This window comes from Tiliqua scincoides, chromosome 2 (assembly GCF_035046505.1).
Source record: "Tiliqua scincoides isolate rTilSci1 chromosome 2, rTilSci1.hap2, whole genome shotgun sequence".
Classification (NCBI taxonomy): domain Eukaryota; kingdom Metazoa; phylum Chordata; class Lepidosauria; order Squamata; family Scincidae; genus Tiliqua; species Tiliqua scincoides.
Window position 1 is genome coordinate 168,747,962 of NC_089822.1, and position 22,581 is coordinate 168,770,542.

General features: G+C 43.9%; 1 protein-coding gene across 3 annotated transcripts in view; it reads left to right on the forward strand.

Moving 5' to 3' along the window:
* CACNA1A (calcium voltage-gated channel subunit alpha1 A) overlaps positions 1-22,581 on the forward strand; it is a 295,623-nt gene that overhangs the window by 247,914 nt on the left and 25,128 nt on the right. For all 3 annotated transcript variants that reach the window (XM_066618034.1, XM_066618032.1, XM_066618033.1), the window contains 5 exons: positions 1,043-1,143; positions 7,060-7,169; positions 8,231-8,369; positions 10,374-10,487; positions 18,558-18,593. In XM_066618034.1, coding sequence (XP_066474131.1) covers positions 1,043-1,143; positions 7,060-7,169; positions 8,231-8,369; positions 10,374-10,487; positions 18,558-18,593 — 500 coding nt within the window. The remainder of the gene's footprint in view (positions 1-1,042; positions 1,144-7,059; positions 7,170-8,230; positions 8,370-10,373; positions 10,488-18,557; positions 18,594-22,581) is intronic.

Consider the following 22,581-nt stretch of genomic DNA (forward strand, 5'->3'; position numbering starts at 1 on the left):
TCCAAGTACTAACCAGGCCTGACCCTGCTTAGCTTCCAAGATCAGGAATGTGCAGGGTAACAGTTGCTCCTTTGTTATGTGAATTCATCAAGGGATCTTTCTTTGCTAGTTGATGGTCCAAAAACATGTATTTGCAGCACCTCCTGAGTGCTGTCTTTGATGTTACACCTGGCTGAAGGTGTAGTTGCTAGTTCAAGAAGTTACTTGATTCATTAATATGCTTCCTTGATTGAGTTTTAGCCATGGTGTTTGTGAGGACATTTAGAATTTTGCGTCTTTCTTTCGTTTTGCTAAAACTTTTTTCCCAAAATCAGGAGCTTGTAAGAAGTGGTTGCGCTCACATGATAGTATTTGCTGAGCTAGCAGGGTGCAGTTACTTCATTTTAATTTTGGAGCAGGCAAGATCCATTATAGCCTGCCAGGTAGAAGGGGGAGAGATTGATTGCTTCTCTACTAGAGGTTGATTGCCTCTACTAGTTTATTAATAAACTATTATTAATTTATTAATAATAAACCCCTGCTAATTGGGTAAGAGGCACTTTTTCAAGTGGGTGCTCCTTTTTTAGCAGGGGGAGAGTAACTGGCCCACCTCACCCCAGCACTGTCTGTTCTAGTGGCTGTCTGCTGGTATTCCTTGGCATCTTTTTAGATTGTGAGCCCTTTTGGGACAGGGAGCCATTTAGTTATTTGATTTTTCTCTGTAAACCGCTTTGTGAACTTTTAGTTGAAAAGCAGTATATAAATACTGTTGTTAATAATAATAATTAAAAAATACGTGTGAATTTCCTGGACCTATGGATTTGAGGCTTCTTGCCATCCACCCAGGAAATAGTTATGCTACTCAGCAGCATGCACATGTGCACATGCACACACACCCAACAGAACATGTTCCTTGTACATGTATTTAAAAAAAAGACTAGCCAGGCAGCATAGCCAAGGAAGCTAAATTCCAGTGGTGGCCAGAAAGTACCTCTGCGCAGTAGATAAAGAGCAGTCAGGTAGAGCAATTCCTTATTTTTTTTCTGCTTTCCTCATCCTATAGCTACTGACCTGACAGTGGGCAAAATCTATGCAGCCATGATGATCATGGAATATTACCGCCAAAGCAAGGCGAAGAAATTACAGGCCATGCGGGAGGAGCAGGTATGTGAAAACCATCAAAACACAACTTTACAACTCTGAGATGTACTCTTTTTTAATAGGTCCTTTGTCACTTCTATATTGCAGGCTTCCACTAACATCTGAATTCATGAATAAAGGGTGTAATCCTATCCTGCACTGGAACAGGCTAGCCAAGAGGCTTGCACTGTATCCAGCGCAGGATAGTGGCCAGAAGCAGCTTAGCCAGAGGCAAGGGGAAATTTTCCCCTTACCCCCAGGTAAGGGCTGCTGGCCCCTATAGGTCTCCTCGGACTTGCGCCACCTCCAGAGGTGGCGCAAGTCCGAGGAGAGCGGAGTGGCTTGAAGCTGCTCTGTTCTCCCTGGGAACAGGGGTTGGAATCCAGCATAACTGCTGGAACCCAGCCCCACCTTCCCCCAAGGCCGCCCACCGTCCACCCTCCCCCACCCAGCAATTTCTCCCTCCTGCCTCCTCTGCACTGCCTCCCTTTGCAGCTTGCTTCAGCCCAGCCAGGCCGACACAAGCCTCAGAGAGGAAGCCTGAAAGAGGAAGCACAGGCTGGTGCTTCTCAGTGCGCCGGCCTGGCTTCCTCTTGAGGAGGTGCAAACGTGCCTTATGGCATGTTTGCAACCCTCCTGAGCCAGTGCAAGGGACTTGTGCCAGCCCAAATCATTTCTAGGATTGCACCCTCAATCTTACAATCTTTTTTTTCAAAAAAAAAAAAAAACTTACAATTTAAAACCCAATATTCCTTCTACAAGTGGCCCAGACCAGTTATAGCTGATAGTGATGTGCGCATTAAAGCACCAGGTCTTTGGATACAATAAATACTATTCCTCTTGAATACAGTATTTCTTGGACCATATCATGCATCACACAGTGCTAAACCATTAGCAGAAAGCCTCCATTTTCTCATGAAAATCCATAGTAATCTCATAGTCCTCCTTCAGTAATGCTTCTTTCCTAGACATTTCACAATAGTAATGTGATTTTCTATCATTACTATATATTTGATACTTTCTTTCATCTATAAGTAATAGATGCACAATATAAATAAGTCCTCGCAAGTTGCCCTCCCTGATAAGCCAGGTTTCGAAAACCACACAGAGAAACTCTCTACATTCATTGCTGCCCTTGGCAGTTAAGCTGAATGTAAAGTTGTCCAGGAGTGTGACCTTCAAATGCATCAGTGCAGGGGGCAAAGCTAGCCACCGCCCTTCTGCTCCCCCCTTCTCATACTCAGTGAAGGCTATAATGTGAAGAGGATCCTTCTGGTAGGAGGTCAGATCCAGTCAGAACAGATAAATAGCCATTTTTTTTATAATCACTAAGGCCTCTATAGCCATAGTTACTAGCCAGGGAAAGATTTTCATGCTACAACCATGAAGTTTAGATCCTATCCCGATGTTTTGCCCTAACTCTGTAGGTCTTTCTCAAGGGAATAAAAGTTAAAAGTAGTTTGCCCCAAGTGAATTTCAGTAGTTTTAGGTGTCAGCTAACTACTTTTTAGTTTTATTTTATTCCCTTGAGAAAGGCTTACAGAGTTAGGGTGAAACGTCAGGATAGGATCTAGACTTTGTGATTGTAGCCTTAGAGCCAGAAAATGAATATTTCCCTAGGTAGTCATTTTATTGATTTACAGCAAGAGGTAGCTAACACAATAAATAGCTAAGTTCCTTAACACCCACACTCATCCAGTTCCATTCACTCACACATCCTTTCTTACCGCAATTATACATTACAGCATTATATTACAGCACTGAGATGATCATACCTCAGTGAAAGAACACATGATGGCAGAGCTCACTCACTCACTCACTCACTCACTCACTCACTCACTCACTCACTCACTCACTCACTCACTCACTCACTCACTCACTCACTCACTCACTCAGCTGGTCAAAAATCCATTGAGAGTTGTTGCCTTGTCCTGACTGAAGAGAAATATGATGGCAGAGACTTCTGCCTCTGCTCTCTTGGGTTTACCTCTTTATGCCTTTCTGGTGGTTCCTCTTGAAAAGACTTTCCTTTTTGAGATGGCTCATCTGTCATTTGTCTTTGGGTTGGAAATTTGTGAGGTAAGCAGAGCCACATTCTTGCTGCTCCCTTCACACAGCCTTGAGTTCTAATAAGCCACTCTTCTACTGATTGAAGGGCCCCACTCTCTTCAAAGAGGGTAACAGATTTACAGCTTGTATATGTACTCTAATTCCTGATTCCTTATCTCCTCAGTTAGTCCTTCTTCAGCTTCTTGTCAGAAACCTTTGTTTCTCTAATTCAGTGATTTTGAACTTTTTTCATCTCACAACACACTGACAAGGTGCTAAAATTACACAGGCCTACAAAATTGAAGGTCAGAAAAGTTTTTCCCAAACTTTATGGTAGTTTGATATGAATTTGGGGTGCTGATTCCAAAAATGGCATCCGTTTTACCCGATCACATCTAGTTTTGGAGATATAGTATAGCCTCATTAGTGAATGGTTCAAGCAGCTTCCTCATACTAGATACGATAGGGCAAAATGGATGCCATTTTTGAAATCAGCACCCCAAGTATACCCGGGAATTGGTGTAACATTTAAGGAAGCAAAATGTGTGTTGGCCTGTGTTATCAAAATACACCATCAGTTTTTTGACAACTGACAGCCCAAACCTATGCATGTCTACTCAGAAGTAAGTCCCATTAGAGACAATGGGGCTTACTCCCAGGAAGGTGTGGATAGGATTGGGTTGTGACAAGGCATACTGTGTTGCTGGTGGGAGGCTCACATCCCCCAATGGCCCTACTAATAAATTACCCTCTCCCTAACTCCTACAACACATCTGCGGACAATTTGTAGCACACCAATGTGCCATGGTACAATGGTTGAAAATTGATGCTGTAATTCCTAACAGCACTCTACAGGAAGAGGGTGGAGAAAGGCAGGAAAAGGAAGAACAGGGAAATCTTTTCTAGCAATCAATAACAAATATGCATTCATTATAGCATAATTTTAAAAAATATATGTCTCATCACAAAACATTATGACAACTCCATGTTTCCCCCTGCCTTCGCTCCAGCAGATGTAGCATTTTCTTTCTTACTTTGGCTTCCCATGTTCAACTCTTTCCTCTCCCACACACAGAGGTAGAAAGCAGTTGACACTGATGCCAGTGAGTGCCACTATTTGCAATACATCTTCCCTCACCTACCTGCCACTTGTCAGGAATAAGCCATAGCAGCTATCTGGCCATAGAAAGCCATCTATCCACCATGCTGCTATGCTAGACAGACTTAGGGCATCTTGTCATGCCTCACAATAGGCAGATGCCAGTTGAAATGTTTTCTTTCTGTCCCAAACAAACAGCTTCCCTTCCTCTTAATACATGCAGGATTGGAATGTGGCAACAGCCAAACAGCAGTGCTAAGTTCCAGCAGTTCAGGCACAAACAAACTGGAGGGGGTTGGCAGCTCTCAGTCTCCCTTTTCTTCTGAGCTAGCTGCCCTCCAAACCACCTCTGGAAGATAAGCAGTAGTGCTGCTTCCATGAGCTGAAATACATGCTGGAGACAGATAAATTTTAGAATAATTAGTTAAAGAACTAATATGTCAGAAATTTTATGCTCACTTCTCTTCAGACATTTCATTATAGAATGGCATTCTCACAAGCCCAGAAGACGTTCATGAGGAAAAAGGTCTGACAGGCTATTGGTAAAAGAAATAGATTTGCCTATGAACTTGACACTGCATCCCTGAAGCAGCAGAATACCAGTATGATTTGGCTGCACTTCTAGCAGTGCAATCTGAATGCATAGCCCCACTCTGCCAGATGGATCTCTGAGGCTGTAAACCTATACACACTTCCCAGGGAGTTGAGTCCCATCGAACACAATGGGACTTTCTTCTGAGTAGACATGCATAGGTTTGCACTATACATGATCTTCAGAAAATAATTAACACCCAATCTAACAAATGTTTCAGTTGGAAAGACACAAATATATAACATGATTCTCAAAATAACAGTACTTCAAGAGGCTGCACTTGCTAGGGTCATGGTTATACATGTGGGCTCTTTTCCAGTGGAAAAAAAAGGTGCACATGAAGAGAATTTGCTAGGAAACAGAAAGAATGTACAGATTTGAGTTTTAAAAAAAACTTCTGTACACATTCTAGCAAATGATGGGCCCCCACTTTTCGATTATAAAACTTGCATTTGTAAAATATATTGATGTGCAGATGCCTAATGCTGGGCCAATTATGGTTCCAGGAGGCATGTTTACTGCATTTTTCAGACACACAATAACCTTTACATTTCACAGAAAGGATTATTGAACCCATAACATTTATTGTAACATATGAAGCAGCCTAAAGATGTCAAAATGCCATTAGAAATGTCTCTCATTATTATTAATCTTTTTACTGCAGCAAAGATATATAGACTCTAATTGGAAAAAGATGACTGCACCTCTGATTTCTGAATGATATAATAAATCTGGATGATTGAAAGTTAACTTATTATAAAAGATCTTTGAGTAACTAACAAGCTAATAATTTTACAAGGAGCTAGGCCAAATTCATGATATGTTGGAATGATAAATGCAGAGAAGTTATAATACCATACCCATTATTTTCTCAAATGTTAAATAATGCTTAATATCAAAAGAGGAAGAATATTCTAAATTCTATACTGCAACATTTCCCCAGAGTTTGAAAAGTGCAATAAGTCTTTGTGGAGGAGGGGTGGAAAGCAGCAACATGAACCCCAGGATCGCACACTCGCAGGGGACATGAGGGCCTATTTTAAACATACCTCAGTCCCTGCTGGCAGGGGAGGGGAAGGGGTGTGGGGAACCCCACGGAACCTTCTGCAGGTGTCCTCATGCCACTGAAAAATGCAATCACAACCTACTTCTGGTTTCACAATAGCAAACCAGAAGTGGATCGTTATTGCATTTTTTCAGTAGTTAGAGGTGTGGGGAACCCTGCAGAGGGCTTCATGGGGTTCCTCACACATACCCATGTATGCTGTCAGTGTCTGAGCTATGTTTTAGAGAAGCCCCTATATCCCCTGCAGGGGCACGATCCTGAGGATCACATCACTGTCTTGCCTTAAAGGGTCAATGGCAGGGATTCTCAGGCTGGAGTCATGACCCACCAGTTTGAGATCCACTGCAGTACTGTATTGAATATTACTGTATTAACCCCTGGGGGCTGGGGATAAGAATAGGCCCTCATTTTGGCTGTACTTGTCGTAAGAGGCGACTAAACAGCCACCAGGTAGATGGGACTCCTCAGCCTGGGAAGGCAGCTCATTGGAGAGAAGGAAAACTCTGACCCCAAACCTCCACTGCCTTGTGGCTACATCCAGTTATGGAAAAGGCTTCAGGAGTCAACCTTGAGGCAAAATCTGGAGCCGGAGTCCCTGAGGCAGTTCATGGCTGAACACAGTCACGTTCTGGCAACTCCTGCGACGCCGCTGGAACCAACCGTATTGGCTTCTGCCTTTCCATTGGACCATTTCAGCGACGTGAAGAGGGGGGATTAGCTGCATGGGTAACAGTCTATCCTCCATATCTACTTTACCCAGGCTTCGCGCACTGGAGAGGACACTCTGTTCCAGAACACTATTCAGAGCGCGATACCATAGTCTTTCGAGAGTGAAGGATGCCAACTCTGAATTACTGTATTCTGTTACTGTACTCAAACATTCTATTGTATTCAGGCATTGTTAGCATTATAAGTATAATAATAATAGTAACTTTAAAATTAGAGAAGAAGAAATATGGCTTAGTGCATTGCACTCAGGTGATTACTTGGCAGGCAACTGGAGAGCAACTAGATTTTCTGTCACTGACAGCTTCTCTAAGCTTTTTCTTGAGGAAAAGAGGTAGTTTAAGAGCTGTGTGTTCTTTATATGTTCTCTTGATATCAGCCTCTGTGCCATTCTGTGCTTCTCTATAGAATCGGACACCACTTATGTTCCAGCGCATGGAACCACCATCCCCATCCCAGGAGGGTGGTCAAGGACAGAATGCTCTACCCTCCTCCCAGCTGGATCAAGGTGGTGGAATGTGAGTCTTAGATATGGCTTCCAAAAGTATATAAAGGACACCTCCACAGAAATATAGAATTCTCTAGATCAGACACCTCATACAGCAATCATCACAGTTCAGTAGAGCGCCATAGAACTTACATATTACTGCTGTATAAGACGCTGGTGAATAAATGCTCACACACAACTCCATAACATGTCTTATTTTCAAAATGTCCACTTGAATGCTTTGATTCTTATTTTTTTTCCCTTCATCTAGTTACTCACTGCTGCACATCTTAAAGTATATAGGTCCCTGGGACCAGTGGTGTAGCTAATGAAAGTGTAGCCCAGTGTCAAGTGAAAAATGATGCCCCAGAAGTGATGTCATTTCCAGAAGTTGCGTCACACCCAGACTTTTTAAAAAATGAAAAATGGGGCAGTGACATAGCTAAGACATCTGCTACCCATGGTCAAAGAAGATTTTGTAGCCACCCGCCCTCCACGATGAAATCAAATTTAATTTATTAAGTAAATAAATAAAGTTTTCTGGTTAATTGACCATACCTTCTGATAGAATACAAATATTCCAGCATGGTTTCTTTCATTGCATTCAGCATTAAATTACCTTTCCAGTGATATATAACATGATGGTATTATTTGTACATACCAAGGTTGTCACAATTTTGGCCACTAATATCAAGTTCAGCTTGTTGTCCCCCTAAAGCTTGTTACCCAGTGCAATCGCTACCCCCTGCACTCCCTTAGCAATGCCACTGCCTGGGGCTAGATTCCTGGCAACTACTCATTGCAGCACACTTTGCTGAATAAAACTGAATTTAAAATAGCAGGGGGCTTTGTTAGCTGCTAGAGGAGGAAAGCATTGTAGCAACTCTGCCTCCCCACAACCCAGGAATGATTCCCTGTCACTTATCTAAAGCAATGATTATGCAACCACTTGTTAATAATTAATAAACATATTTACATGCCACTTTTCAACCAAAAAAAATTGTTTGATTTGCATAGCAAAATAAATAGTTCCCTGACCTAAAGACTCACAATCCAAACTTGTTGATGTCAGATTTTTCTCTTTGCCTTTAGGAGTATGCAGGAAGGGGAAATGAAAGAAAGCGAGTCATGGGTCACGCAGAGAGCACAGGAGATGTTTCAAAAGACAGGAACCTGGAGCCCAGAGCGGGGGCACCCGGAAGACATGCCCAACAGTCGGACCAATTCCCAGGTGGTTTGTGTGCCACCCACACGTTTGGACTGGCACTTAGTGCTCTCTCTCTCTTTCTCTTTCTCCCTATCCCACTATAACCTCTTCAAAAGTCTCTTATAATATGCAATCTATCACTAGAATAAAAACATGGTGATTTCAAAATTACATGGCCTTCACATAGCCAATTCATATGACTAAATAGGTAAGTATGTGGGTATGAGTCTCTGCTTGAGGTGAATTACAGCCCAATCCTATTGAGTGCCTACAGCAACAGATCTTGTGATCCATTACCATAAGTTCAGTCCAGCATTGTAAAAGCTGTGCTGCTGCCGTGCACTATGGGACCACCATAGATAAATCCTTTACCACAGTGCAACCTTTTTATGGTACTTTATGGTCATTTTTATGGTACTTTTGCTTTACTGTTGAATTGCACAATCAGCAGCAGCCAACCGTAATGTCAAATGCAGTTGACATTACCACACCTGTCTCATTACTATGGAGAGCTGTGTGGATCTAAAGTGATTTCTAGAGTAGAACACAACAGTAAAAGCTACCAGTAATTCACTCAAGGCTTGTTAGACTAACCACTTAATCTGATTGATGGCTTACGGCAGGGGATCTCATGATCTGCTGCCATAAACCCTGGGTCAGCATCAAAAAAGCACAAATGGCTGGAAGCCCTGAGTGCATACCACCAGCTCACCTGGCCTGCATCAGAGCAGGTAAGGGGGCAGTTTGGGGGAGGACCAGGGCAGGGCAGGAACCAAACCGGAGGTGGGAGTGGTGTAAATACTGGAGGCAGTGGTGCACATCAAGATCCTATCCCCTTTTTCCTGGTCCAACATGCCCCCTGAGGCTCCTTGCATATTCCAGCTAACAAGCTGTTGTAGGTCTGAGGAGACTCATTGACAGTGATGCAGCTTACAGTTTGGTTGGCCCCCCTACAATAGCATGCAGCATTTGCTCCATCAGCATGCTGCATGCTGTGGGCTGGAGGAGATAGAATTGGGCTTCTCATCAAGTTATTGTCATTTCAACATGAGCTGAGTTTGGCAGCCTCTTTGAGCTATGTGTATATGGCATTTCTTGCACACTCAGGACAAGGATGAGACAACCCAGCCTTTCTGTATTGTATTTCTGTTTTAGACTGAGAATCAGATTCATAAGGCTTAGAGGTGGAAGTCTGTACATTAGAAGGGCACTTGATTGATTAGAAGTTAGCAATGGCATAAAGCCAGAAAACTTGGGGTCTGTTTTGAGACCCACTGAGGGTCCAGTCCTATCCAGCTTTCTAGCTCCAATGCAGCCCTGAGATAAGTGAACAAACATTCCCTTACATTGAGGAGGCCTCTGTTATTGCCCCTCCACAGCAGGATGCAGCATGCGCTTAATTGGCATGGGTGCATCAGTGCTGGAAAAATTGGATAGTACTGGGCCCTGAATCTCTTACAGCCCAATCCTGTGCAGAATTGGGCTGCCGGATGGGGAGCATCACAACAGCAAAAATGACTTTCACTTTTGTAAAATGGCCAGTGATGGCATACACAGCCCTCCATTGGTGGCCATTTTGCAAGCACTGCCACAAGAGGCAGCAGCACCTCAGTTCTACCACTGGACCCCACCACACCCAGTAAGTCAGCAGTGGGGTGGGGAGGTGGCAGGAGGGGGGTGAATCCAATGGCAATGGCGCACACCAGATCCTATCCTCTCTGTTGAAAAACTCTCTGCCACTTTTCTCTCCGCAGACATATGCAACCAAAAGTGGCATAGCCAGTGCCTACCAGGGGATAAGTATAAATGTTTTATACTTACCTCCCATTTGCCCTCAGATCCACCGCTCCACTGGATGCAGTGCACGCATTTTTGGTGTGGCTACATTGTCAACAGTGGGAGAAAGGATTAGATAGTGTTTGGACAGTTTTTCCAGGTCTATCCTAGCTACTCCAGATGCAGAAAGAAAGAGTTTTGCCCACCTAATTTCCCATATTCTGACCCCATTGTCCATCTTGCCTAATACAGTCTGTAGAGATGCGGGAGATGGCAAAAGATGGCTATTCAGACAGTGACCACTACTTGCCCATGGAAGGACATGGACGCGCTGCCTCCATGCCACGACTGCCTGCTGAAAACCAGGTGAGAGTTTTTTATCTAACCCATAGATGAACTTGAGAGCTGTGGTACCCTGCCCTTTCCCTGCAGTCTCTCTTGCCCTGGGGATAGCAACAATCCTTACTGTCACACACATCAAGCAGGTAGCAACACTGGGCTTGGTATTCTATGTACTGATGCAAAGTGAAATATTGTTTGAACTTCCACTCAAGCTTTAGGATCAGAACTGGTGAAAACTGTATGCCCTTTCAAAAAACATTTCCAGCTTAATATAATGTACTGAACACATGAAATGAAAGAATGATGTTCAAGGGACTGGGGCACTGAGGTCCAAACTCCTACTCAGCCCTTCTTCCTTAGTAATGTAAACTACAGATTTTTAAAGTTATTTTGCATATTAGGCCCTTTAAATGTGTAGAAGATGCTCATGCAATGTTTTTTTTTTTTCTGACCTACAAGCTCTTGGGCCTTGTGTAGTAAGAATAGGCTCTTCTCAACAATAAAAAGTGTCTTATATGCAAGATAGCAGATACCTGCCATCCCAGTTTATCGATTCACATATGCTGACCAAGCTTACTCCCAGCATTCTCATTAACATGGCATTCAGTACCATAAGGTCAGCATCCTACCCAAGGGAGCATCCCTTATATTTACATGGCTGCCGCTGTCTGTGGTAGAGTTTATACCTGGTCCCTTTAGGAAGGGAAATTCCTGCCTGCTTTCACAGTCCCCTATTATTTAGCATCCAACTCAAATAAGAAGACTAAATAAATCACACAGTTCAACTAGACATCTGGATGGCAGCAAGAAATGGATTTCAATTTCCAGTCAGAACTGGACAGGATAGAGTAAATCTGTAGGCTCCTTTGCCTTCTTAGCTGCCACAAGACCAACTGAGATCATAGAACTGCACCATTGTTGATGGTCTATAAGCATCAGGTGTGTTGCATACATTGCTTTCAACTTGCATCAGTAACTAGTGCCCAGTAGTAGCAACATTTGCTGCAATTCATACATGCTAGCTCTTCAGCACCTTCTTTAGAAGAACTGAAGTGCCTAGTAGGGATCAGCTTACCATGGCCAGTGCTGCAGCAGCTAAAGGAAAAAATGAGCCATTTCCCCTTAAAAACATCAGAAGATTGACATGTGAATTCAGCAATGGAACAAATCCTACTCCCAGTGTGAACCAAGGAATAAAAAATGGCACCTTTGTGTCAGGGGAGGAGGAAGGGTGGGAGAGCCATATAGACACCTCAAGCCATGCATTCCTGGCTATTGAACACCCTCTTAGAGTAAGGGACTGGAAATGAGGTTTCCTCAGATCTTGTTCTTGTCTGCTGCTGTCCCACTGTGGTCTTACCCCTGTTTGGTGCCTCAGGGACAATAGCCTCCTGCTGCCTTATAGGTGCCCTTGCTTTGAGCCACAGTTTCTCTTACCATGTTGCTTTTGACTAGGATAGAATTTTATTTTATTGCCCTTCAAGGGCTTTTGTTTTGCTAGATATGTCCCCACTCATTGCTTCTCTAATGAGAGGTGGGGGAAAAGGATAAATGAAATTTGACAGCTACCTCTTTATGGCCTGTCACAGCACAGATGCCATCAAAGCAAAGGCCCCGTCCCTCTGCAGCTGCTGTCCAGCTAGTAACATACGCTTCCTGATCTGGCATGAAGCATGCTTTACAGTAGAAGATTCTTCAGGGCTCTGGGATGCTTTTCCAGCAGCCACTGTAGTGCAAGAGGGGGGGAGGATGATGTGCTGAGGGAGGGGAAGTGCTCTTTGCTAAGCATGTGCCAAGCAGCAGTCGCTCTTAGCATGCTCCGCGGTGTAGCAGCATTTACTGCCATACCAACAGGCTAAGCACATACGTGTCTCTGTGTATCTGTGTGCAAGTGAGAGCCTAGGTATACTTTGACTTGAAGAAGGTCTTTAAAGATTAGCACTTAATCTGCTACTTTTCTTTCACAACTACACCTCCTAGTTCTGCCTTAGTAAAGGCACTAAATCTTTACTCAACAAGGTAATCCTAACTCACAAGGATCTCAGAAGTCACAGCTTGTTGAAAACTTCAGCTATGGAAACCTAGCTGTAAAATAAGGCAGAGGCATATAAATTGAATAACCTGCATGATCATCTACCAAGTTTTACTCACTGACATCAGACAACTTGGACAGTTCACTAGGCAAGGTGCAACCCAGTGTACCTACCGATCTTGGGTGTTCCTAGCAGAGGGCACCTCAGTGTCATCTATGTAGCATTTTCAATAAAGCAAGGATTCAGCACAAGGCTAATCCTTTGATTCAGCATGATTTTCAAATGTTCACAAGAATCTTGGGGCTTTTTGGAAGCCTGTCACATGTTAATCAATGAGATAGTAACAGCAGATGAACTGCTCTGAAAAACCATGCCCACTGCTGGTCATCTTTCCTTGCAATGCAGAACTTCAGGGAGTTCTAGTTGTGCTCAAGGGAGCACTCTTATTTCACTCAGGGTCATAGTCAGGCCCAACAGGAATATCAAGTGTTCTGTGTGAACCTGGTGTATACACCAGAACACTCTCTATAATCCTCAGCAATAAGCGGGGGTTCTTGGCAGAAAAGTAAATGTGGAAAGCATCCCTGAAAGTAGGAAACTTGAAAATTGTTGTGTACTGCCCCTTAAAGAGTGTGAGACAGATCATGCAAGGAATTGAAGAAAACAGTTTCAACTTTTGCAGCAGAGGTCTGCGTTAGTGGTTCAGCCTATATGATGTCTGGGTCATTTCCTAGACACAGATGGACCAGAGACAGTCCTCATAAAAGTGGTTCCTGCTATTTCACCAGTCTAAGTTTTTCTTCCCTGGGCCTTATGTTGTAAGTAATAAACATTAGCTGAGTTATTAGAAGATGTCTAGTGTGTGATGCTGTTCTAATACTGAATATTGCTGCTTTAAAAACATAGGAGGCTAACCTGTGCACAAGCAGCAGGGGTTTGAGGAACATCTAAAAGTAGATGGAGGGCCCGTGGGTCTTGTATGTTGTAGAATCTGGCCTGCACTCCTGCTTGACTTTCCCATGCTGTACTGCTGCCTGCTTTCTGCTTAGTAGGCTAGAGGGAAAACCACCTCTAGGCAATGGAAGTCTTTATTATATACTTCAGAGTACATTTGACTAGTGTTTTGAACTTGAATGTGGTGCTCTACTTGCCAAGAATGTTGACTGCCACTGCTTTAAGGCATTGTAGGCTTTTCCTATCTCCAGTTACTTGCCTTTCTGCTGTGGCATTGGACTAATAAGACCTGCTGGGCAACCTTGACAAAATATCAGTGCAACCATTCTTAGGGAACAGTGTAGAATGTGTTGTTTTCAGCACAGCTGTGATCATGAACTGGTACAGGAGGAGGGGATCTGTTTGTGAGGAAAGAAGTGAATGACATTGATTCTCCTTTTCTCTTTTGCATGAGCTTTGTGTCTGATGATCAAATTTCAGAGTGACAGAAGGAGTTAAGGGGGATGAACCTGCTAAATGCTGCACAGCTACAGCCCAAAATAAGGACAGATGAGGACTTACTAGGGCCTTCCATCTCTATCCCATTTCCAGCTCTTATAAGTATGGGCGTGTTGCAAACAGGAGAGGTAAAAATGGTAGGCCCAGCCCTGAAATACATAGTGCTTTCTCAAGTCTTCCCTCTCAGTGCAGCTCTTTTGTCTAAATAGGAAACAAACTAGTTATTTAGGTTGTTTAACTTATAGCTCTCTCAATCCCTATAGAGTAGGGACAAGGAAGAGCATTTTTTTAAAAAAAGGAATTTGGTACCTCATGATTACCATCACAGAGTTCTTTCTTTATCTTCCCAGTTTTGACAGTTCCTAGTGCTGCCATACAACACGCATGTATTCACACATAAACACTCCTACCTTTCTTGTTACAGTGCTGTCATGATGATGTTGTTGCTATTAAAAAGACTGCCATCCCTTCAGTGCACTTTCTCTCAGTACTTCCCCCCCCCCCCCGCTCCTTTCTGTTTCGGAACTTGCTCTCAAGTTATGTCAGGTGACAGCTTCATGAACTTTTACCCTTTCCCCCAACCTGTTCCTGTTGGGAGCTACAAGAGGAAGACAGATGGAGTTTCCCAAGAAAACCCAGATGCCTTTCTCACTAGGACACCCCACCTCACCCCTCTGGATTCCAGTAATGCATACTGAATGACATGTGCTGGCTGTCCACATCTGTCAAACCTCTGGATTGGTGAGGGCCAGAAAATACAACAGCCCTGGAGTGTCTTGCAGTCATGGGCTGTGGAGAATGAAAGAACTGAAAGAATGCCTTTCAATCTCCACAGCTGGTGGTCTCTGGAAGCAACCTCCTCAGTCTGAGAGTCATTTTCCTCAGCAACACACTCTGTTATTGATGTTTTTATTTAAAACCCTTCTTCTCATCTTTTTATTTAATAAAAAGCTTTTGAGATAGTTTACAGATGAAGAATAGTCATTTTGAAAAATACAAAAAATACTTCCTTTAAAACAGCAAAAGCAGCACAGCAGGTACTGTAAGATGTTTTATTTAGGGTTGGTTTTTTTATGAGGACTGAAGAAGGAATTATCAGTCCTCACAAGAAAACCCTTCTATTGGGAGGCAAACGCTGATCAGTAGCACTAGTTGGAAAACAGAAAGTGCTTCATTAAAATGATACTTGCCTGTTGAGAAGATTTAAAAAGATACCATCACCATTTTGGTGTAACAAAAGAGGCCAAACTATGAATCATATTAAATGTGTAACTTCCTCGGTGGCTGGTCACTATTTAAATAGAAGTTCAGTGGGGCTGCAAAACAGAGCAGATTATTAGCATGGGAATTGGAGAGGCCTTAGGACTTTGCCCCTGATTGGGTTCCTCAGCCTCATGCTATTTTTTCCATTTAAAACACACTGTGGTTCTGCTCATTCCCCCCCCCCCACGCACACACTTAAAAAACAAACCAACAGTTCAGTGAGCCAAGTTCCACAAATTATTGTAGTGTGTAATTTCTTCCTTTTTTTCTCAGACCAATCCTCTATTTTGAAAATTTTCCCCTGACTGTGTGGCTGATTGGTACACTGATTAGCTCCAGCCACTCCCAAATGTATTTGTATGCAAGTGCCCCTCATAATGTAACTCTGTGCACTTTTTAAATACTAGAAATGCTTTACACCAGTGTTTCCCAAACTTTTTAGCACCGGGACCCAGTGGCAATCCTGGCCCCACTACCACCTGGGATCATGACCACAGCCTGCTGCTCCACCCACCAGCTGAGCTGCCAGTCCCTGCCTCCCTTCCAGAGGCTCAAGGAGGCTGTGCACACCCTCTCCAACCCTCCAAAGGCCTTGTAAAGGCCTTGGAGGGTCAAAAGACATCACTTCCAGTTTCACAGAGGAAACCGGAATGCCCTTAGAAGGCATTTAAAGGGCCGGGGTAGCCTCCCCAGCCCTCAAAAGGTCTTCTAAGGGCTTTAAAATGTCACTTCTGATTTCCTCCATGAAACCAGATGTTTTTCGGCTCTCTAAGGCCTTCAGAGGGTTGGGGAGAGTGTGCAGAGCCTCCCTGGGCATCTTGAAGGCCTTCTGAGGGTCAGGGAGGTAGCACACTGCTTCCCTGGCCCTCAGAATGCCTCTGGGCGAAATGCCTCTGGGCGAAATGCCTCTGGGCGAAATGCGAATGCCTCTGGGCGAATGGTGTGAGGGGGCAGTGCCATGGAGGGAGTGGATGGTGGCACAGCGCCGCTCCCTCCCAGCCTGCTGCTCAGGGAATTTGTCCCCCTTACCCCCCCTCAGGTACGCTACTGTTGGGACCCACTTTTAAAAATGACAACCTATTGAGACTCACTAGACAAAAAAAGAGATCTAGAAAGAAATAATATTTTATTTATTAATAATTAGTTAATAATAATCGGGGCCTGTGTTCCTGAGGCTGCTAGAGACCTAGCATATAGTATGTGTTCATAGGCATTTGCTAGACTGTCCCTAGAAATGGAGTTCAAGGACTGTTCCCTTACAATCATTCCAGGATACCCAGAAGGCTGGAGAGCAAAATGTGCAGTTAGGGTCTTCCACACTAGATTGAAGGCTGAAACTGGATTCACGCATGATTTATGGCACACCAGTTACAAGAGAAAATGGGAAAATGTGATATTTTTTATTTGGGGGTATGAAGATTACCTCATACCAGCTAACAATTTTCTTCTGCAAATGGGCAAGGGTGCTTGTGAAAGTTTTTGGTTTTTTTTGAATTTCAAAAGCTTTTGCAACCCACCAAAAATTGACTCGCAACCCACTCATGGGTCCCTAATCTGATTCTTCTTTCCCAATCTGTTGCAACCTGAGTTGAGTCTTTCCACTAACTCATCCCTCAGACATACATGTGCTAATATAGGTGTAGTAACCCTTCTCTAAATCCAAAGTAAATGGTGATTGATATTTCTTTCATATCAGTCAGAGACATTGCAATGAACGACCCCATATTAGCATCTCTGGCCACAAGTCTCTCTGTGAAGAGAAAACACCAGCAATAGTGGTAACAGCAGAAAGTCACTCACTAGCAGAGAGAGGCAGCAGTGTCATTCATGTTCTGCTCAGTAGCAGGGATGAGAACTTGGCACTGTGACGAGACTCAGGTCTGCCCCCCCCCGCTCTCTTTGACTTGATTCTTGCACAAGTCCTAGCTGGTGCCCTTTGCTGACTCATCCCCACTGAAATTTCTGAGTCAAGACTCAAGTCAGTCTTTTGGGTCAGGCACACGAGGGCACAGACCACGAGGGCACGGACCCAAAATGCTTTTGGGAAGCATCTGAACTTGGTTAGCTGGGAGGGGAGGGGACGGACAGCGGGAGGGAACAGAAGCTGCAAGCGGGAGAAGAGAAGAGTGGCAACAACCTTGGGCTCTTCCTTCTGCCCTCCCTTGTACAGAGGGGGAAAAAAAAGACCACCCATCATTTGTCCTATGATCATAGGTTCCTTCAGAGATGGACGAGAGAGCCTGCTCTTGCCTCCATCCCCCCAACATCCTGCTCTATTTAAAATATTAACCCTTCCCTGTCTCCTGGCTGGAACTTCCTTGCTACTGCTCACCCAGTCTGAATTACGATCCCATTAGGTGTTTCATGCGCAGAATAAAAGTAAGCAAGCACACCCAGACACAGTCAGACTCAAGTCTGCACACATGGGAACTCATTTCTGAGTCAGTGGCTCAAACTTGAGTTAGTGCCCGAGTCAGTGACACACAAGTCAGCAAAATACACGTTTTTGAGACATGGACTTGAGTCACATGACTCAAGTTCCCATCCCTGTCAATAGTTTCCTTCTGCTAAATAGCTGATCTGTCAATAATGTAAACATTACACTGTTGTCACGAGGCTCCAGACTTCTCATGCAGAGAATCTTCCAAATGCTGCTTCGATCCAAATAAATGTGTTTTGCGTACAGGATTTCCCTATCTTGGAATCCCCAACATTTTAGATACTGACAAGCTTACAGACCTTCTCACTGTCATACTGGCTAACACATGTTCAGGGTTGACAAGTCAGTCCTTCCATTCCTCCTTGTCCAAGACTGTCTGTTTTGCTCTACCTGTCTTGGATAGGGCTGGCAAAGTCAACATAGAGGAGACATAGGAGTCTGACAAGTCAGTAAGAGTAGGTCTGTGTGCTGGGGTGACTGTCCCTGTTTGGGCTGTGCACAGTGTTGCAGCTTTTAACAGTGGCTGAGGGTTCCAGTGCCTGGGGCTTGTTGCCGCATGTTTGGGGGAAGTTGTGGGGCCTTGCTCTTGTCTCTGCTGCTCTGCTCGGCTCTTTTCTACTGAGAATTGTCTGTCCCTTTGTGATGTCTCTCCTTGTCAGTCTTGGTTGTCAGTAGCAACCTTTTATCTGAGGAGATGAGCTTCCAGCACTGGTCTGAACTGGCCTTGTGCATAAATGACCATTAACCTGACTGTTCTCTCCTTACACTCCTCCCCTCAACCCTTTACCACATTCTGGTTCCTTCACCCTTCCCCTTGGCCTTAAACCTCTCTTTGCCTTTATATTTATTTCCTTCTCTCTCTCTCTTTCCCGTTTCTGTGTGCACCGTCTTGTATGGCTGCGACAGAGGAGGAAGGCGCGACCGCGAGGGAATAATCTCAGTGTATGTACTGCAGCCTGGGCTCCTGGCTCTGCGTGCTCGCTGCCGCCAGTTCCTTACCCGATCTCCTCAGAGTAGCAAGCTGCCAACTCTGTCAATTTATTCTCATACATTTATCTCTCTCTCTCTCTCTCTCATTCACTCACTCACTCACACACACGCGCACACACACGCACACGTCATTACACATCCTTTCAATTTCTTTTGCAGTATTAAATGCTGTGCAAGCAAAGTCTTCCCCTCCAACCCATTCTACTATCATCTTCATTAGGTTTTTTTCATTCATTCTCTGTCTTCTAGATTTGTTTCCTCTATTTCCATCCTCTCAACTTCTAATCATGAACTTCCTTTTCCATTCCTATCTCTGTTGTCTGCCATATTACCATAGTTTCAGTAAACACTACTTGGTTCTCTAAGCCCTCTTGCCCAGAGATAAGCTCAGTTTTTGGTCATCATCACTCTAGTGGAGGATTATCAGTTGGTCAAAAGAGTCTATAGGCCAGATGAAGTTTTGCTTTGATCTGTTTGTGGTGCCAGCTGGGAGAATAGCTCCACGTCACTCACCAGAGCCTACACGTTTTAACCATGACTCTGCTCCTTCCTGGACTCTGCTGCTATCATTTATTTTATTTTATTCTTTAAAAATATATATCAAATGTATTTCACAATAGTGTAAAACAGTCTCAAACAGCAATAGTAAAACATCAACGGAGCAATAAAAATGAAACCTGAAGAGCACCAAAAAAGCAACAGTCAAGCACAAAACAGCAATCAGAGGTTTTCTGAAAAAAGGGGATGCGATATGCCTTCAAAATGACAGCAGGAAAGGATCTGAGTGTGTCTTTACTCATAAGAAAATTCCAGAGCATGGGAGCTGCCACTGACAAGGTACTCTTCCTGCTGGAGGCTAAGCCAGCCTTCTCTTAAGACTGAATCTGGAGCAGGACCTTATCAGAAGATCTTAAGTGCCTGGAGGGCTTATAGAGGAGGAATAAGCATTCCCTGAGTTACTCAGAGTCTGTTTAAGGCTTTGAAGGTCAAAATAGTATTTTATATTGGGCCCAGAAACAAATTGACAGCTTGTGCAAGTGTCTCAAAATAAATACTATATGAAAATGTTAATATATGTCTGTCAGCAAGCGGACAGCCTATTCTCCTTTGACAGAAACACAAAGGGGCCAACCAACTATTCTCCCAGCCAAGTCCTACTTATGAATAACCTTACTGGTGACCGACCTCATCTTCCTGTCTAACTGATGCTCCATCAGTTCTTTTATTCTCAGTCTGCTTTTGTTTTCCTGAACTTCTTACCTAAAGTAGGCCAGCTATCTCTTCTCACATTTTCTTCCACCAAAACCTGGGTTTTTGTGTCCAACATGCTCTGCTCTTTCTTCTCCAAGATGATCAATTTCAGTTTTTGAATTGAATGTCCACCCACCAAGCCTTCCAAAACCAACTGTTGAGCGGTCTTCCTTCACTGCAAATGCAAGAGTATTCATTACCCATTGAATACTCTTTGAGTACTCATGCAAGAGTACTCTTTGAGAGCATTATGGTGCATAGGAAGCTTCCTTTGGTTCCTGGGAAATGTACTATAGAAAACATGGGAAATAGAACTGCCTAAGAAAAGTTACAGAGCTGAGGGTTTTGTGTGTGCCTGTATTTCTAGTTCCCATGTGTGAACTCTGTATCGCTCACAATTCTCTACTGAACTGACAGATAAGGCATGATCAACACGTCTTGGAGGCACTGAACAAGCATACATGGCTGAGACCCACACAGAAAGCCACTAAAAGAAGTAGTTTCTTCAACTACCTTTTTATCATGACTTTGATTTTTAAAAAATGCATTCCCTTTTTAAAACTAAAAACCAAGTTTATTTGCATGTCAGTTGTTTATTTTAAGGATAGCCTGGTACGCAGTAGTCGTTTTCTATTAAAAATGTTGTTAAGCAGCTTTTATGACATTGTTCAAGTCTCCCTTTTAAGAATCATGGTTGAACATTAAAAGCCTCCCTTTTGATACAGCTTTCACAAGTAAGAAGCCCAGTGTTCTGAACAATGCTTCTTTCCTGTGAAAGCTGTTCTTATATCTTCTTTTAAAGGGGAGGTCTTTTAAATATTTCACAATGTTATTCTCATTCAGTTCAGTAAGAAACCCAAGAAAAGAGCTAGACAGCCCAATCCTGCACATATCCCTGCACAGTGATATGGGCTATGTAGCATCCTGCATGCTAATTTTGCATGCTGGAGGTATCTGCAGGGTACATTTGTCCCCTTGCCCCAGGATAAGCTCCAGCAGCTGCAATGGTGCAACTCAGAACGGTGCCTGCTAAATCGCTGGTGCAAGTCTGCATTGAACCATGTCAGTAAATCAGGCCCAGGAAGATTTTCCATCTTTACACTGGTGATCCTGGGCCCTGTGCCACCCAGGGCCAGGACCACAGGGTGCTGCCCCTGCCTTCTGGGGACTTTCAGATGGCTGGGCAGACTATGCATGGGCAGGGGCAGAGGAAGGTGGTGCCACCCTGAAGGTGTGGCTCCCTGGGGTATTTCCTTCCCTTGCCCCCCCTTAGGAATGCCACTGCTTCTTTATGAAAACAAACCCCAAGTATTGACATGTATCAATTAAGGACAGAGAAAGCCTAGATTTGATTACTTGCAAAACTGTCAAGAGAGAAGTTAATTATGATTCTGGCTGTGTGTTTATCAATATTTATAGGAGAAAAAAGATTTTGTAAATTAATTGCCCAACAGAAGAAAAACTAAGCAAGAAAGAAGATACCAAGATTTCCACCAAGCAACTGTGCACAGATTATTGCCTGGACTTTCTACAATGATGCTTCTTCCTTGCAAGCTATGAATGGCCTAGATTCTTCCCAGAAAGCAAGACAAAACTTGGTACCTAGTACAGGGCATCTCGCATTACCCACGGAGGTTCCGTTCCAGAACCCCACCCCACCCCCGCAGATAAGGAAGCCCACGGATGATGGAATCTGCAGGTCTCGGGGTGGGTCCTGTAATCCTCCAGAGGTGATGGGAGCTATTCTCCCATTGCTTCCAGAGGATATTCAGAGGCCTTTGGAAAGCCTTAGTTTTCACTTTTCACCTGTTTCACTTTTCACTTAGGTCACATCCAGTTTTCAGAGAAAACTGGAAGTGATGTTTAAAGGACTTAGAGCCCAATCCTATCCAATTTTCCAGGGCCGGTGCAGTGGTGCCAATGGGGTGTGTGCTACATCCTTTGGTGGGTCGGCAGTCACTGAGGCCTCCTCAAAATATGGGAACATTTGGTCCCTTACTTTGGGGCTACATTGCGACTGCACTGGTGCTGGAAATTTGGATAGGATTTGGCCCTTAAAAGGCCTTTAAAGAAGGTCTTTCTTACCCTCCAAAAGCCCTTTAAGTTCTTTAAATGTCACTTCTGGTTTCCCTTGAAAACCAGAAGTGACCTTCTAAGGCAGGGGTATCAAACATAAGGCCCAGGGACTGGATGCAGCCTCAAGAAGCTTTTAATCTGGCCCTCAGGCTCTCAGCTGCTGAGCAGTGCTGAGGTGACACTGCTGAAAGGTGTCACCCACATGATAATTGGGCTGTTCCATATCTTGAAATATGATCAAGGTTTGTGTATTTTTTTCTTCTATTGGCTGCTAATGAGTTCCTACGTGAGAAAAAGTGCTTATCTCTGGTTATGACCTGTTTAACAACATCACTTCCAGCTCTCAGCAGGCATCATGCGTGCTATCTGGCCCTCTGTATGAAATGAGTTTGACACCCCTGTTCTAAGGCCTTCCGAAGGATTCAGAACATCCTCTGGAAGCAACGGGAGAACAGCTCTCGTCACTTCCAGAGGGTTGGTGACAGTCTCTTTTCTGACCATTTAGAGCAAATTTAATCCTCAGAATGATCTTTGGCTTATGCATCCCTTTGGTTTTTTCTACATCTGGTGGACTGCTGTGAGATACAGAAAACTGGACTAGATGGGCCTTTGG